We start from the raw sequence: 18957 nt of genomic DNA on the forward strand, positions 1-18957 counted from the left end.
ATATTGGGGCATGTAATTGAATTGAAAATTAACACCTTCTTACTATTTCTAATGAATATTACATGTTAAGAAGTGTACTAGTATGCAAAAAGAATGTAATAATGCCCTGAATGAGGAAATGCATAATGCTTTGGAAAAATAATAAAAGAAAAATATGTTAATGCTACAAAAATTAAATATTGCACCTTGTGATAACTTGTTTTGAGATATAGTTGTGTATGCACATTTTAAAGGTAGCAATAGCATTAACTTTCAAATGAAAAACTCTTAATGGTTTCAACATATCCATTTATTTTGAAATCGACTGTATTTCACCTAAAATTGTTAATTGACTGGAATCCCTTAGAGGTGATCACAGTTTTGTTGAAGTAATACAAATATTCATGGAAATAGGATAGTGCAATATGACGGTAAGCTGGGGAATACCATAAAAACCAAGACATGACTCCACAGGGTGTTCAAATTGCGCACAGAATTTCTTTTACTTTCTGAAACATGCACAACATATTCCTCTTCCTGTTTTATTAGTCATTGTCAGATGCAAGAGAAGGGTTATATAAATATTAGTAGTTATTATGATTGGTGGCCCAGAGCCAAGGTCGTTTGGCTGTGGACCGCCAACCATGAGCACTGTTAGGGATAGGTGGGTAATTGGATAGAATTGGGATTTTAAGGGAATGGGTAAAGGATGGATCACATATGTAAACTTTCAGACAGAAGTCATTGTAGTGCCCTATTTTCCCGTGCTCTTATGTTCAGGAGAGAGTACAAGGAGATCCATATTTAAAATGTTCCTGACACAGTTCAAGAATACACTTAGAGACAGGATTACACTTTCATTCAGGGTTGCAAAAAAGATATTGAAAGATACTGGGTACTTGATGTTGTAAACAATTCTCGTTTTGTACTCTTCTTGTGTGGGTCATCCTCCTCCCACCACCCCTGCATAAAAGGCTGCCACTTCTGCTTCCATTATTGCTCCATGCAAGAATCTGCATCACTGGCAGAGGAACCCTGACCTAGCAATTGATAATATTAATTCATTGACCAAGCAATGTGTAGGGATAGATTGTAGTGCCTATGCCTAGGCAGTAAATTTTGTGATCAACCCAGGTGATCTGAGCCTCCTTCTATCCTTGAGGGGGAAGTCTTGCATTAAGTTGGACACCTGATAGTAAATGAATAGAAAAACTGCAATGCCATTATCATGAATACAGGTTAATGGTGTCTAATGCCTCAGGAAAGAGTTTGAAATAAATTATATGTTAGCCTGTCGTTGGGTGAGATAATGGCTTCCAATATCATGTTGACATATTTCATTCTTCTTTTTAGGCTTTGTATGCTAGTATACATGGAGTTTCTCTTTTACTTTGCGTAATATTAAAAATTAGGGTACAAAATAATGCATAGTGAATAGCTTTGTATTATAAATCTATAGAAAGAAAAGATTATTCTGAAAATAGCAATTTGAACACACACACAACCAATGCAATGGATATACTGCATGGCATTTTCTGCTCCTTGTTGACAAAATTACTCATATCTGGTTGATTAACTATATAGGAAACCTTCTGATTATTATATATTGTCTTCATAATGGAAGTTAAATAATCTAATAGCTGTTCAGACCTATAATGCATTTGGCAAATTTAAGTCAAGTGAGGAATTTTATTAATTGTTGAGTTTCCATTCTGAAAAACCTTTGTAGCTTCTGAATTTTTTTCACAAATTTCTCAATTTTTGATGTTTACACAGGAAACTTCAGCACCAAAATCTAGTTCAGCTCTATGGAGTTTGCAGTAAGCACCGTCCCATTTACATTGTCACTGAGTACATGCGCCATGGCTCCTTGCTTAACTATCTGCGCCGTCATGAGGCAACTCTCGGAGGCAACGTCGGAATGCTCTTGGATATGTGCATACAGGTAAATCAGAGATTGGATGTATTTTGTTGGCATCTGTTTAATGGTAATTTAAATGTGCAGTTAATTCATACAAGGTAAATGGTGATGCCAAGTTTCAAGTGCTTTACTGAGCATTTCCCAAAACACCACAATATATTTAACCTCAGAAATATGTTGTGTCATTAATGTAATAATGTCATAAAATCTTGTTGTCAGTGAATATTTTGCTGTAATTGTTAGTCACTAAATGACAAATTTTCATCTAGTTCAATTGTGCAATTTGTTATAATTGTAACATTTTATCTCTTTTTGATAGATAGAGGTTGTTAGGAAAACTGGGATTTTTATGTTAGCATTTTCGAGAGCCGTATTGCTAGATCAAAAGAGGAATCCGAAAACAAAAAAAATTGGAGGCGAGAAACATTCAGCTTCTCTCCATTAGGCTAAACAGTCTATTATTATTATTTTTAGTATTTCCCGGCTTATCCCCTCCTTCTGTATGGCACCATTATTTTTCAGATAATTTTCTTACATTCCATGATTTCTAAGATATTTCTTTAAATATTTAATTTATTGAAGTTTCCTAAAAAAATAAATGTGCTTACTAGGCCCTGTGGTATTTGTTTGAGAGGTTTATTTTTGCATTATCGTAGTTACTGTGAAAATTATCAAAGGAAGTCACATATTTATGACGTACAGCGAATGACCCTGACTGAATTGTAACCTATGATCATTGTATCTTAACCACTTAAGGCTAACCTAACCAGCACTTGTGTCAAAATTGCTAGTTTTATTCCATTTTCTGTCTTGATTCATAGCACTCAAATGAATGCAAAAAAATTGAAATAATATTACTTTGGGTTGCCTAGAAGTGCTTGACATTTTTTGTGTTATGAATTGCATGCTACATTATAAATTTCTAAATCATACTTTGCTCATTTGATGCCTTCATCTGTGCATTCTCCTCAATTATATTCATATTTATATTTTAATGAAAAATCAAGAATCAGGAAATATTAAGGTGAATGCTTTATTTTTCCCTCTTCAAATTTAATGGGTTTTGCAATTTGGCATTAAATTACTGTGGGTAGTATACACACCAATTTTTTTTAAAGCTGTCATGTACCATTCAATGTTATAATTTTTTTCATATAATGCTAACTTGTTATTGCTTTCAGATCTGTAAAGGGATGGCGTACCTTGAAAGGCACAACTATATTCATAGAGATCTAGCAGCTCGTAACTGCCTCGTTGGGTCCGAAAATGTTGTTAAAGTTGCTGACTTTGGCTTAGCCCGGTAAGTTAGTGTGCATGTGGCCAGGGTTAGTTGGAGAAGTGAGTAATTTTAAGTGGATACTTGATTTAGATCTTAGCCCAATGTGCTTTGAACAATGGCTTTCCCACCTGGCTGTCACACTACCACCTCCAAACAGATTTATATCAAGTCTCGCACAAAGGATTGAAGCCAGCATATAATTGCTTGATCTTTATTAAACTTAATTGGATGAAAGATATGTGTGAAACCAATCTGCAGAAAAAGTATTATTGTCCCATTTACCCATTTAAAGTTTCTTCGCAGGAAATATCAGAATTTACTGAAGTAAAATTAAGTTTTTATGTAGCATATTTATATTTTTCTATTGTACATAAATGTCCTTGACAATCCACAATTACCTTGCCTGATATCAGATTTAGTGTTAAATTTTTCCCCGGGTAAATGCTGACTTGGACTTTCTATTTATTTTCCATCCATCTGGTCATGAAACAAGAGTGTGTCCTTGCATATAGAAAATAGCATCTTCCGAACGGCTATCAAGTGCGCAGTGGAAAAGTAGATTTTGAATTCAAAAGTTTTGTTTGTAGTAATTTAGGCTATTTTTACGGGTACATTAATTAACACAAGCAGAAATAAATATGCCAAACAATAATGAGAAGAATTAATTTCCCTTATTTGTTTTTTTATTAGTCTAGAGATACAGAAATATATATATTTACATTATCAGAGTTTACATTTACCTGCAATTTACTATATGTTTATAACATCTCATAAAATTTCCTATTTTCCCTTTGTATGTGGAATCCCATATTTGCAAGATTTCGTTTCGTTTTCCTACTCTAAGCATCACTACATGCTAGAATAAAAAAATTTCACATGCTAAAAGAGTTACTCATGTACATCAGTCTTCATAAAAATACTTTTTTGTCTTTGTTTTGTACAGCTAGGAAAATGATGACAGAGAGAGCAGTATTGTGGTTTTAGGGAAGAATTTTAACATGACAGGACTGGAAAGAGTGCCACCGGAGACAGAATATAAATATATATAACTGTCATGGTATCTCTTGTAATTCTTTGAAAGTTTCACATGAGGTTTTTTCAACCACATCTCATAGCAGTTTAATCTTTTCTTCAGTTAAAATTTGCCTTTCGTTAACATAATATATTTGATGGGTTTTCAATGGCCAATGATGGGGAAGTGGGCAGAGACAGGGAGTGGAATGAGGGAAAGGTAATGATTAAACAGGGAAATAGTGATTCACAGGGCTTGATTACCTGCATGAAAAGGCCTCAACAATTGGTGCCTGCTGGACCAGTTAGAAATTGGTGGCTTTTTCACGGTGCTCGAGCAACATGGGATGATGGGTGGCCACCAGGTTAAGGGTGTGGCATAATGGAACATAAGGGTAGGCGAGAAATAATGAGCTCTACGGCCTCTCAGTTAAATAAGAAGGGGGAAAAAACTCCAATGGCCGCAATAATTAGTCGCAACTCTCTTGTCAGACCAATTGTTGTTGGTTTAATGGGAACCACATCAGGGACCAACCACAACCTCTCGACCAGAATACCCTCTGTGGTTGTTTACAGGAAATTAATCCACGTCAGGGACCACACACAGCCAAATGCACACTATTCTGACTGGAATCCTTCATGAGGCTGTGAGACCCCGTTAAAGAATTTCAGGTGAAGATGGAACCCTTCACGAGGCTCTAGAGAAGACCCTGTTAAAGATTCCAGGATATTCTCAAGCACACACTTTGTGACTGGCACAGACCAATCACACACACAAGCACTCAAGAACACACACTCAAAGGGGCCCAACTTCTGGGAGAATCTGGACGCAGGTAAAGAGCACTGAGGTCTGGTCGAGAGGTTGTGGTTGGTCCCTGACTTGGCTCCCATTAAACCAACACAACAATTGGTCTGACGAGAGAGTTGTGACTAATTATTACAGCCCTTGGAGTTTTTTCCCCCTTCTTATATAAGGGTAGGCAGCAAGAGACTAAAGCTATTTAGGTAAATATCAAAGGGAAATTAAAGAGAAAAAGGAGTTGCAATGCTGCTAGGATTGCAAGGCAATCTTGGTCAGTAAAAGTGTGATTATGGAACCAATCAATGACTCTTTCCTCATCCAAATCCTCATCTTTCCTCACTTAATTTACTTTGACCATTAAAAATCTATCAAAGATATCATATTCCCATTTGGCCAAAATTTGATCTATTTAACATTTTGGTTACATGTGACTGTATGGTTAATATCACCGCATTTTTCTTATTTGAAATACTACAATGTACCTGTATTTTTTGCTATTTCAATGTTGCGAGAGCCTAATTGTCATCATCAACAAGAATTAGTATAAATGCCTGGTGAGGTGAACAATAAAGTTGAAACTAAGAAATGTTCATGAATGTTTTCCTACACGTGCATCTCTAACCGCTATTTTTTTATATACTTTCCTTATTTGAAATTTAATTTGAAGTGATTTTGATTTTTTTATGCATATGAGAAACTTTTTTGTGCATACATTTTTTTTACTTTGACTTGATTATTTACACATAAATACATTTTAATTTAGTATTTTGATCATGTGCAGAAGAGGTAACCTAACTCTTTTAACCAGTTTTATGTGCATGAGTTGGAAATGGAACCTGAACCAAGGTGTTCCTATTCAGGAAAACATCCTATCAATGAATATTCTTATGATAGTCCACTGAACCTTTAAAATAATTATAGTCATAGTTCATCAAATTAAATTCATGGGTTCTAACACCATGGTGGTATTTGTGTTTCAAAATGTATATTTGTTAAAATAATTTGTGTCATGTTGCAGATATGTGCTTGATGACCAGTACACCAGCTCTGGGGGGACCAAATTTCCCATTAAGTGGGCTCCCCCAGAAGTGCTCAACTATACCCGGTTCTCCAGTAAGTCTGATATTTGGGCTTATGGTAAGTATATTTCATCTTATTCAAATTGTATATTTAAATTATTTGTGTATTCTATTATAACACCTGATATTTTCTAAATGTAATTCTCACTTGTGTGTTCTTTATGACAGTTGTAAGATAAAATATAGGTCACAAAGCTTTGATTTAGTAAGATATTTAGTATTTAGTAAAATATTTTTTATAAATAAAGATAATTAAGATGTAAGAGTAAAATTAAAAGAAATATCTCAAGTAACTGTCTTAAAACAACCAAAATGTTTAATTGTGATCATATTGACCTGGTATGAAATGCACATCCAGCTGTACTGATTTCTAAGTGGTTCAATTTTTAAATGAAAATAATAAAATACTTGTTCGGTTGTTGGCATATTTCAACATGCTTAAATCCATATTTGGGTTGGAACATCTGAGAAAACTTTATGGATGCTTATTACTTGATTCCTAAATCTCTACTTGTTTTTTATTAATTATTCCATTTCACATGTGCCTTTGGACATTCATATTTTGTCTGACTGTGTGCAAAATCATCATCCATCTATTCTATTGAAAGCCAGAAAAGAAAAAACTTTTCAGTTATTTCAGTTGAAAAATATTCTAATTACCTCCATTTTATAGTATTGGATCTAAAATAGTAGCATTTTTGGTGATTTTTAGATAGAATCATCTCTCAAGAAGTGTGCTGATCTAATCTTTGCTGTGTCTCAGTATAAACAACGCATATTTTATTGCATTTTGAGGTGCTTCTTAAACTGCAGTTTATTGAAATTTCCACTCGTCAAATGCATATGAGTGGAATAGTATATGTCAAATTGAAAGCACTAGTACTGAACGTGTTTATAGAACTGAAGGCAATAACTTAGCTACTTATTTTCAGATCTGTTTTTATTTTCCTACAACATGATTTTTGCTAGATATTGAATATTTGAAAAATATTCCTATTCCCACAGGATAGTGAATGAAAATTATAATGCTCCATGTGGGTTTCTTTATTTAACATCTTTTATTGGGGCAAGATTAAGACTATGTACATTCCCTTCTTCTACATAACCCCTAATCCTTGTATTTAGTAGTATTAACGAGGGAAGATTCCCAGCTACTGACTGTCAAAAATATGTTGTGTTAAAGGAAAATCATTGAGAATAGGAGTATTTCAGGGTTCATATCTATCCAACTAATACAATGACTGCTGTTTACAATGTTGTTTGCCTCCAACCCTGCACCAGTCTGGGAATCCTTAGCTAACAAAGAGAAGGGGTTAAAATGTACTAAATTGAGCCCTTGATCCTCTCTCTCTTGGCTTCATGAAGACATATGTAGATATTATTTCTCTTGTTAGCAAATTCCATTGTTACTAAAGCATTTATGAGGCCAATAGAGCTGTTTCATTCAAGGACAGGGAAGAAAAGATGGTAGACAAAACCATATGATATGAAAGAAATCCTTAAACATGAGCTGCTTGTATCATATCAGTTGAGTCAGTGAATGATAGAAATGATAAAATTAGAATGCCTTTGGATCCATAGTGTAAAGTTCCATTCTTCTACCTAAAAAATATGTGCACCAGCATGATGGATGGGAAAAAGGTGGAGGATGCCTCAGCTATGAATGGGGCATCAGGAAAAATGAGAAGGGTATGGTCAATGAAGTGGGAAGGTTGAGACAAGGTGTGTTACGAATAGTGTTGAGAAAATTCTCAGATTTGCTATTGAAATTATGGCAGTATCGAGTATAAATGTAATGAATATGACAATCAGAAAATTGTGCTGGTACAGTATTTTGATAGTTGCTTATAAATGTGGGAATCTTTGGGTACTATCTCAACATAATTTTTTAGCTTATTTCTTATAGTACTACTATACTAATCTGTAATATTTATGCATTGATTTTTATTTATCTAACAATGCTAAATATGATAGTAGTGAGGGAATATAAAAATGTCACATAAACTGTGTAGTTTGAATTTGAGGTCTTCTTGACACATAATGGTTGAATAATGGAGATAGGCTTGATAAATCAGCTGCTCTGTTATTTGGCACAATAAATCATACTTGCGTTTTAGAAAGAAAATGTTTTATAATTTTAGGTGTCCTAATGTGGGAGGTTTTTACTTGTGGGAAAATGCCCTATGGTCGCCTGAAGAATACAGAAGTGGTGGAGCGTGTTCAGCGAGGAATTGTTCTGGAGAGACCCAAGGCTTGCTTCAAGGAAGTTTATGAGGTAAGTATCATTGGTTGGAGAGAAGATTTTGGTCTTTTTGTGATTGGTACATCTGAAAATTATGGGAATTTGAGAATTTCACACTTTCATGCTACAATTTGAGTTATTATGTAACCCTTTAGAACATTTAAACTACTGAAAATTATGAAATCCAACTAATACTTAACGCCAAAGGTTTCTCATGTTAATGGGCAATGTGTATTGGATGAATAGGACATCAGCTAATGGAATAATGGAAGTCTCAACCATAGAAAAATAATGTTGGGCTTAGTAGAAGGTGTGTTCTGTCCTCAAGGGGATGGGAGAAAGGGCATGGGAGACATGCTTTCCCCTTGGGGATTATTTTTGGCTTAAATAAAATCCAAAATAAATATTGCTTATTTGCCCAAGATAAATTTTAAATGTCAGCTCTCCCCTAAGCATAAACTACCATAGGCTGCATTGTTGTCTCTTAACTTTGTGTAATTAAATTCAAATTTAACCGTAATTTGAAATTTATTTACAGTAAAAAAGGTGATAAAAGTATTTTTGAAAGTGTCCCTCAGAAGTTTTCTAGTTCTGCTATTGGTCCTCTGCTCTTACTTAGCATGCCAACTGTTAGGCTGATAACTATGCTTGGTCTCTAATAATGGTATGGAATTGCTGAGGAAATTTTTTGTCTCTCCCTTTGCTGCAGGTGATGAGAAAGTGCTGGTCCCACAATCCTGAAGATCGACCATCCTTCCGGGCCCTGAAGGAGCAGTTGATGGTGGTCTCGCAGGGGCTGCTAGCGGATTGACTCTCCCTGCGCTCCATGTCCTCCTCTCCCCCAGCTCGTAGGAAATGCAAGCCCTCGTCTCCCGCAGCGGCTGTAGTCGTAGCAGCGAAGCCCCCTCCATCGTTGTCGTCCCGAGCTCCCCCACCCCCTCCGCCCACACCTCGTCGCAACCTCACCCCCCTCCACCTGCACCACCATGGCCACCTGATCGGAGGTGGCAGTGGTGGGTCCTCGGTGTTCCCCTCCATGCAGACGCCCACATTCACCCTCCTGCCCCCCCCTCCCCTATTCCTTCCGCCCAACTTCCTCCTACCTCCCCCCTCCTGCCCCCTGCCTGCCTCCCTCCCCACCTCCCTGCCTGCCCCCTCATCCTCCCCCCCCACCTCCACCACCTCTGACGTGTGCGTCATCTGCGCCTCGTACGGACAGCCGTGGGTCCAGCTGTGCCGGGCCATCCAGGCTGCGAGGCACGAGTGAGGCACAAGATGCGTGGGGGGGAGGGGCATGCTGGAGAGCGGGACCGCAAAAGTCTTCTGTCGTGTTTTACACTTTGGGTGGAATATGAGTCTTTGTGTGCAAACGTACGAGTTGCTCGTGCATTTTTGTTTCTGCATGCATGTGTGTGTGTGTGTGTGTGCGTATGTGTATGTATGAGTGAGAATAAGAGGGAGAAAAGGTTGGTTCTGTTTGTGTGTATATACGCATGTAAATATAAGCTTGATATGTATATGTGTACTGATAGGTATGCATATATATATTTATATATATATATAAATATATGAAGAAAAAAATATGCTCCATTTCGAAACTGTGTGATCCAGTGCTGTTTTTCTATGCGCCAAATGAATTTGTCTTAACACAGTTAGTTAGTTTCTTCAGAATTGATTCAATGCAAAGTTTCAGTGCTGTTTTAGCAACTATCACTAGTATTATTCACACTGATTGTGCATTGCCAGTGGTGATAACAGTATGTTGAAGTTATAATTTTCTCCATTGGCTTTTGATGTTAATGAATGAATCATTCATCAGGAGGAAATTGTGTTTTGAGGCATCATGCTGTTTTTCGTTTGCTCTGAAGTCAGAATCTCATGTTCACCCTGAATCAAAATATGTATGTATACCACTGTGTGGCAAATTAATTTTGTGCTTAGTTGTTTTATTAACAGTGACTGACACCATCAGTGGCTGAACTTCTGAATTGATTTTACATAGACACTATACAAATAACTTCATGGCAGTTTCAGTGAATGAATATCTGCATGGAATGGATTCTAATTTTGCAACGTATATTTTGCACACACCATTGTTTTTATACAAATCCTCAAAGAATGATAAGTCTATATTCACATGGGATAATGCATATTTGGTTTGTGATAATGTACATTTCTTTCTTTTATGTGTAATTTGTTGAATTTACTTTCCTCTTCTCAGTTGAGATGTAAGTACAGTGAACTCATGCTAATCCAGGTAGGAAAGATAGCGGATGAATGAGGTTTCAGAAAAAATGGCACCAACAATTAGAAATACCCCCAAGTTCAAAGCATTTTTTTCGACCATCATCATTTCTATGGTGGATCTGGAAGTCACGTTTATTATACTCCTGTGCTAATCAAATTTTTCATCTCTGAGAGAGGGAATATAGAATATTAGCTTTTTTTATGACTTTCAATGTAGAAATTACCCAAAGGGTAGGCCATCTTTCACTAACTCATAATTTGGCATTTTTAAAGTCTCAGCTAAATTAGGTATGAGACAAAAAATTAGATTTTCATAGTGCCTAAAACATTGTGTGACAGGATTATTCTTCATTAAGAATAGAGCAGAATTTATAGTGCTTGAAAACCCAAAGGAAAACTTGTGAGATAAAATTTGATATTTTATATTTAAGCTTGATAAAATATTATTTTAAGGTGAGTCTGTTTTGGTTGTGGGAAAAACATACCAACAAATGGCTGTGAATACCAAAACTATACATGCCTACTGAAACATTGTTTACCAAACCACAATTAGAAGGGGTAATGTACTGGTCAATCTTTGCGTTTGTTGTGATTTCTTGAAAGATAAATTTCATCCTCATGATTTCTATAATGTTGGTATGTTATATATTATCAGCCAGGAAAAATATCTCACATACTGGACTTCATCCTGGTTAGGGTACACGGGATGAATGCATTAAACACTGCCTTCTTTAATTGTAAATACATATTAACTTTGAAATTACACTAATCAAAAAGGAAAGCGCACAAATGATTACCATTGAGGCTCATTATTCACAGCACCACGCAAATTTGAAGCACAGATTTCTGTTGGATATTGAGATGTTTCTGTACTGCATTTTTTCAATCCTTTGCTGGATTACAATGATTAATCAAAAATAATAATAATGGATATAGTGTAAATTATCAATAAGTGGGAAGAAATGCATGGACCATAGAATGAGTTGGCAAGTGTAATAGAAATTAAAGCATTTCCCATTACAAGTTCACATTTAACATGTAATTGAAATGACAAATGTTGACTCTTGGAATGCTGTGAGGGCTGTGCATTGGCAGTTGGCAGACTGAGAATCAAATTAGACAATATTTAAGAAAAGGGCAAATTTGACATGAGGTGCCAAGTGCTCTTTGGTCATGTCATTAGCATAGGAGAGTGGGTTGCTGGAATTAGCAGGGGCTCACTGTGCTCATTATAGTCTTTATTGTGGTATCCACAGTTGTAACCAGTTTTCATAAAGATACTTGTGTTTTGGACCAAAATTTCCTTGATGAGGAGATGCTTTCTCCTTTAATTATGGAAGCAAAATGTGTCTTCAGTACATGGTGTACGCATGAGATGCTGAATCTTTTTGTAGTGGCAATCTGTGTTAACACAAAGTCACCGGAGTCACAGAAAAAAAATCCTTTGTGTGTCAGTGGCAGGAGGGAAAAAAACAGGCCCTTGTAGTCCATTTCAACTATGAACTCATTGTGAAAGGAAGAGAGTCCTTTTTTTTTCTTCAGAACAACAGACCTCGTACAATGCAAAGCACATTGATTGTGTCGGCAACTTTTTTCGGGTGCATGTCCCAGACTTATTTTTGCATTTGTCAGTTTTGGTATTTTCAGTTGCTTTGGATTCTTGACAGAAGTGGACTGCAACCTCAAGGTCTCTTAGCAGCCCCATGACCTGTGACTCCTGGGCTGCATTGTGCTGAACTTGAATACGTGTGATAATTGAATTCAATGTTATAGTTCTTCCGATATAATGTTGTTTCACCTTGGTGCTACAATTATTTTTTAATAATCGGTTTTCACAAATTTCAACCTGTTCCATGAGCTCATGTGTGCACCTTGTACATTAGCATTCCATGTCAGTTCGTTTATTCCATGTGTGTGCATTATGCATGCATTTATCAGTGATTTTTATGAGACATGTATGTCCTATAGTTATAAAGACCATTCAAGCTATGAGACAAGTTGGGTATTTATTTGGGAATACTGTTCCCATTCTATGTCCATTGATATTATGTAATAGCAACAGTAAATTTTGGTTGCATAAACAGGGCATCCCTACCTTAAGATATTTTTTGTGATTAATTTGTTTGTCCTTCAGTGAGAATTGGGAGGAAAGAGTTGGTTTTGGTTATTTTGAAAAATAATATACCTTGGCTGTGAAAATACAAGAGTCATCTTTCTTTACCATAAGTCTCTTTCAAAATTACCAATGTTTAATCTTTTAATTATCTGTAGTTTTTGGCCTGTGCTCTGGAACATTTGTATTATATTATTTTATATTTGGATTGAAAAAACTGCTGTCATATTGAAGCGCCATATAGTTTGGGCTAGATAAATGCTTTTTGGAATATTGGTTCCCAAAATTATTCAGGCTTCTTCATGGGTTGAGAAGTTGCTCAATATCTGGTACACCAAATACTGCATATGTACTTCAATCAGTTTGTTGTTATGCTTTAAAAATATTCTTACATCATTCATGGTGAATGTTGCTTTCTCCATTAAAGTGTAATTAATTCTACATTTCATCTCTGTAATTAGCAGTTCCTATGTTTTACTGCTAAATCTATACTAAATTATGTTTTTTTTTCTGATATTTAACTGTGGCTACCTTAACAAAGTCATCACTTCATTAAGTGCGTTAGCTATGCAATTATTTTGAATTGTTCTGCTCAAATGATAGTTTTAAGAGAGGTTGCGTGTCTTCTTTTATGAGTGGTGGCTTACTAATAACTGTTGTGTGTATCCACAATTTGAGCACCTTAACAGTCCATTGAATTTTCAAGGCATTTATTTGTATGTTACGGACTAGGTTATTACTGCAATGGCACTTGAAAACTTGACTATGCCTGAGTATTATATATTGCATGGTCCTTGTTAATGATTGATTTCTAGTTTATCACAATTGTGTTTCTTTAAATTATCATGATGAACAAAGATGGAACCACTAGCCATTTTAACTCTCTGCCCATAAAATTGTGGTGTCTTTTTACCTAGCAGGGCTTGTAACACATGCTGATATAACTTTTGTCAGTTTCCTATGTTCAGTACAGTGTGCTTCAATGCTTCTTACTACCATGAGGGACTGTTATTTTTGCTAAAAGCATTCTCCTTTATGAGTGCAGCAGTGTATCGATGAGTATTTTTATGCAAATATTTTGTCTTGAATCTGTCAGCCCATTTCACAACCACATTTGCTGCTATTAGTGCTGAAAAAGACTGCTGTCTTATATGCGAGCCATCACTTAGCTTACTTACTCTCAATCACTGGTGAAGAGAGAGGGGAAGAAGGAACAGTCAACTATAAATGTTTGGATGTTTTATTTGTTGATGACTTAGTGCCAAACATTTTTCCATTGTCATGAAACTCAATACAATGATTTAAAATATTGTACAATGTTTTGTACAATGATGTAAAACATTGTGTTTTGCTTTTGGGTGGAAGTTTTATTACTGTGAAAGTAATATCTTGCATAAAGTTGTCTTATCAAATAGCACAGAAATTTAGTACAGAAAATTATCATTATGTCAGGAGGAAAAAATAATTTGCAATTTTTAAAGAATGTTAACATGTTGAAGTTTCAGTGTTAATTTCCTCCTGACACTTGAATTGAAAAATTAGTTGTTATGAAAAATTGTATGTTTTAATTAGCAAATGTGGCTCACTTCCTGTCTTGTTTAAGCATATCATTTATTATTTTATTTAAAAAAATGCTGTGTTCTTTTCATCAGTGTAAATAGTGTGATTAAATGCCAAATGATTTGGCTAGTATATTTTGAATATTAATTTACAGTTCCTATGCCCTTGCTTATTATTGTTATTGGTCATATACTTCTGAGGTTTGACATTTATCAAAGTTCACTGGGCTAGAATATTTTTCCAGTCTAATTGAAAGAAAATGACCTGTGCTGCTATGCCAATCTGTGTGTCCTTGCAGCAAAGTGGGAAGAAGGTTTTGCTGGTGACTGGAGGGGTAAGATTTGAATATAGTTGACTCAGGCTACCCTTAGCTTTACCTCTACTGTATTGTTTTGTGGGTACATATCATAGGTGCCCACTTTTTCTGAGAAACCCCAGTCAAAGAAAAAAGTCTAGCAGAAGAAACTGGCTCCTCCACCCTGAATGTTTGAACTTTATATCTCATAGGGATTTGTTGTATTGTGCCTTAGTAAGGTCTACCCCTCCATAGCAATTCAACTTTCATCTACATCATTACCCTGTGAGGCACGAAAATGGTCTGTGGCAGGGGGTGCAACACCAGGAGGAAAGGGTAAGGGATGATGAGGGTAGGGTTTTTCTATACATATATACTCGTATAACCATTCGCAGTCGGTTCCTGGTTGGTTAATACTTTTTATGTCGAGCTGACTCCTGGGGGATTTTGACTACAAGCATTCTGGTCTCTTATTTTTCTTGGAAAAAATTACCATTTAAACCTGTCAGTCTTGCAGTCTATCTCTCTAATCTTATATTCATGATCCCTCCGCCCGTAATACATTGGGGTTCGCATTATGTTCTTGATGCCATCGGGAAAGGACCGATCTTTTAATGTTTTCAATAAGTTTAATCTATATTGTAAACAACACTGTGTGAGGGAATCCCAGCCTAAATATTTTAGCAAAGTAGTTACGCTACAGCATTGGTCATAACAATGTTTGACAAATCTAGCCCTTCTCCACTGAACTCAATCAAATTCTGAAATCAAATTTATCTCTTGAGGATCCCATATACTGGCAGCATACTCTAGGTGGGGCCTGAATATGGCAAGAAAACATCGTTCCTTTACTTTTTCATCGCATTTACCGAGCTCTCTTTTTACAAATCCCAATTTTTTATTAGCATGACCACATATTTATCTTATGTGCTTTCCCCAGGATATATCGTGAGTAAATGTTACACCCAAAGATTTTAAGGAATCTATCTTTGCTATTTCTGTTTGTTTCACTTTGTTAGTAAATGGGAGGGAGTTACTCTTCCCAAAAATGTATTACTATGCGTTTTTTCAAGTTTAATTCCAATTGCCATGTATCGCCCCAAGTCTGAATTGCATCTAGGTTGTTAGCTAACGCGACTCTGTCTTCGCAACTTCAAATGTTCCCATAAATCACTGCAACATTGGCAAAAAGATGGAGCCTGCTATTAACCGTGGTACTGAGGTCATTTATGTAACTAAGAAACAAGAGGGGGCATACGACACTTCCATGTGGTACACCCGACGTGACCTTGACAGTATAGGATGATACACCGTCCTGGATGACTGTTTGAACGAGATTTTTAAAAATTTGTCTAATCCAGCGTATAATACTCCCATGTATTCCATAAGTTTTTAACTTCGTGAGTAACTTGCAATGAGGGACTTTATCAAAAGCTTTTTTAAAATCTAGGTATATTGCATCAACTGGAATATACTTTCACCGGAATGCATTATATCATGAACAAAGAGTGCGAGTTGAGTGTCCCTGGATCTACCTTTACGGAACCTGTGTTGGTTATTAATCGATAAGTCTTGGCTATTAAGGTACCTCATTATGGAACTAACAATGATGTGCCCTAGAATCTTACAGGAGATGGAGGTGAGCGATATTGGCCTATAATTACTGGGGTCCTCTGGGTCTCCACTTTTAAATATGGGCATTACAGAAGCTATCTTCCAGCCGATTGGCACGCTTTCTTCTGTGAATGATTTCTTAAATATTATATCAAGATGAGGGGCAATTTCAGACAAAAGTTCTTTATACTTGCGAGCCGATATCTCATTAGGTCCTGAAGATTTGTTGGGATCAATGTTTTTAAGGAGTAACTCTATTCCATGGGTGGAAAATTTGATTGTTTGCATTGGCTGCAGAAATGTTTTCGGAAGGTTTTCTGGTATATTCTGGGAGCATGTGTTGAAAACACTGTGGAAGAGTGAGTTTAATGTTGGCGTTATCTAAACTGCTTGTTACTTTATCCTCCTTTTTGTTATTCAATGATTTAATGGTGGACTTTTTTCCCTGACGTAGGACCAATACATCTTTGGGTTATCATTTAAATGTTCACCTAACTTTTTCCTTTTGAATTCTGCTAGCCCCATCTGGAAGGTCTTCTTGGCAGTGGACCTAGATGCTTTGTAATTCTGTATGGTTTCATTGATTTTATCAGGGGAGGAATCTTTAACCGCATTTTTCATTCTGACATGGCACACCCTTTGCCATCTGAGATATTTCTGTACTCCAGAGTTGTACCAACATGTCCTTATTCTCTCTTATATATTTACTAGGTATGAATCTCTGTATTATTGAACGTGTTATCGCAAGAAAATTATTCCAGGTATCCTCGACACTCCTGGTTTTGCTTAATTCGTCAAAGCTAAGAAAGGATCAGTTTAACTTGCATTTTACGCCATCATAGTCAGCTTTATTGAGTAAATCAATCTTTCTCTTAGGTTTGTTAACTTTTTCTACGCTTAGGGAAAATTTAGCGTTTACAGCCCTGTGATCACTGATTTCATCAATGACTCCTACATTTAAGACCTTTTCGGTTATATTAGTTGCTAATAGATCAAGAATGTTCTTTCCCCTTGTTGGTGAAGTGACTAATTGATGTAGGGAATTTGAGGTGAACGTCAATAAGAGGGACTGGCATAAATCCTTGTCTTTACCTCCATTTATAAAACTGTACAAATCCCTATCTACTGTGGGAACATTAAAATCACCACCAATAATTAGTTTATGCTCATTATTGTGGGATATAAAGCTTTTTATCTGCCTTTCCAGATCTAGTACTGAGATATTGAAATGTGATGAAATAATTACGCCTGAGACAACAAATTTTAGTACTGAGATAATACCAGCATGGGGTGGTGTATAATACGCACAGACATATATTATTTTTGCACTGGGTATTTTTACTGAGCACCAGACACTTTCTATATTGCTATCAGGAAATAACTTAGCTCTACTGATGCTAGAGTTTTTAACTGCAATAAACACTCCTCCTCCGGCTGTATTCTGTCTGTCATTTCTATAAACTGTGAAGGACTAGGGAAATATTTTGCTGCCTGCGATATCATCTGTTAACCAACTTTCAGTTCCTATAATTATATCTGACTCTGTGCTATGAATGAGGTGGGGAAATTCCTATATCTCATTTTTTAAACTTCGACATAACTACTACTACGGGAATTATTTCATTGTCTAAAACCTTTTTGTGCGTTGCGGTCTGCTTTCTGGGGATACTATTTGATCTTTTGGGTGTCTCAATACCCGTTTGGTCTATATTCTGATAAGTAATAATTTCTTTTGTCTCATTAGTACTGTACATACTTGGAGAACTTTCAGGTTGATTACTGTGTTTGAAGCCTGTTTATGAAATGAATATGTTGAATATTTAAGAACCTTACCCCATATTTTTATGTATTGCACCAACCATACCCTCAGTTGAATAGGTCCATTAGTTATTATGATATTGTAAGAAACTAAAAGAGTAAAAATTCACAAAATTTGTAGATAAATTTTTGATGATGCCTCGCCCCTCCTATCCTTGACACTTTTCAAATGGCTCACATGATTATTCATATCAATTGAAATTAAACATTTTTCTCTGCAAAATGTACCTGATGATGACGTGCCACGTGGAAACCTAGGTCGTCCGTCTAATAAATCTATGTGGAATTACAAAGTTTCTCTTTTCATTATTTCATCTTCCCTCTGATATGGGATTCTCTGTAGTAGCCCATTTGTTGTTGCTTATGAAAGATTAGGAGAGAGAATCATGACTCAATTATTCATTCTGATGGACTTACTTTGCGACAAACAAAGAATATCTTCTTTCCAGAGTTCCCTGTTGGAAGATTTGGATAAAGGAGACGTAGTAGCTGATTCCAGGAAAGATCTTAGTGAGGAAGTATTTGAGGACAAAGGTAACCCTCCCAAATCTCATTGTGTATCCAAGATCTGCAAGGACCAAAGCATTAACCCCCTTCTACTGCCGCTCTGATTATTTGCTTTTATTTATTTTTTATGAATGTTCTTTTGAAAACAATGGTGAAAGAAACAAGTGCATATGCAAATAATTTTCTTATGCCATGTACAAATCTATTTCTGGAACCTCGTTTATTTAAATGGGCAAATATAACTTTGTATGAAGTGAAAGGCTTGAGAGGAATGGCCTGTATAATGAATATGGTTGGAAATAGGTTACCAGCAATGGTTAAATACTGATGTTCTCACAAATCCCAATGGTTCAATGAAATGTTTCCAAATGATCTTTAAATATTTCCAAGTAGTCAATGCAAAAAATCTTGCTCAACCTGGTTGTAACTCACGTGCCAAAATTCAACCTATCATTGATCATGCCAATATCTTGCCATGCAGATACCATTA

The 18957-nt window shown here is 36.0% G+C and overlaps 1 protein-coding gene across 1 annotated transcript in view; it reads left to right on the forward strand.

The window, feature by feature from the left end:
* The window catches only part of Btk (tyrosine-protein kinase Btk29A), a 145396-nt gene extending 131031 nt beyond the window's left edge, over positions 1-14365 (forward strand). The window contains exons 13-17 of the mRNA XM_071597025.1: positions 1756-1924; positions 3082-3200; positions 6011-6129; positions 8213-8346; positions 9023-14365. Of these exons, the coding sequence (XP_071453126.1) occupies positions 1756-1924; positions 3082-3200; positions 6011-6129; positions 8213-8346; positions 9023-9124 (643 nt within the window). The 3' untranslated portion in view covers positions 9125-14365. The remainder of the gene's footprint in view (positions 1-1755; positions 1925-3081; positions 3201-6010; positions 6130-8212; positions 8347-9022) is intronic.
* Positions 14366-18957: the final 4592 nt, after the last annotated feature.

The sequence above is a fragment of the Hetaerina americana genome, unplaced genomic scaffold (assembly GCF_022747635.1).
Source record: "Hetaerina americana unplaced genomic scaffold, ioHetAmer1.1.p SCAF_8, whole genome shotgun sequence".
Classification (NCBI taxonomy): Eukaryota; Metazoa; Arthropoda; class Insecta; order Odonata; family Calopterygidae; genus Hetaerina; species Hetaerina americana.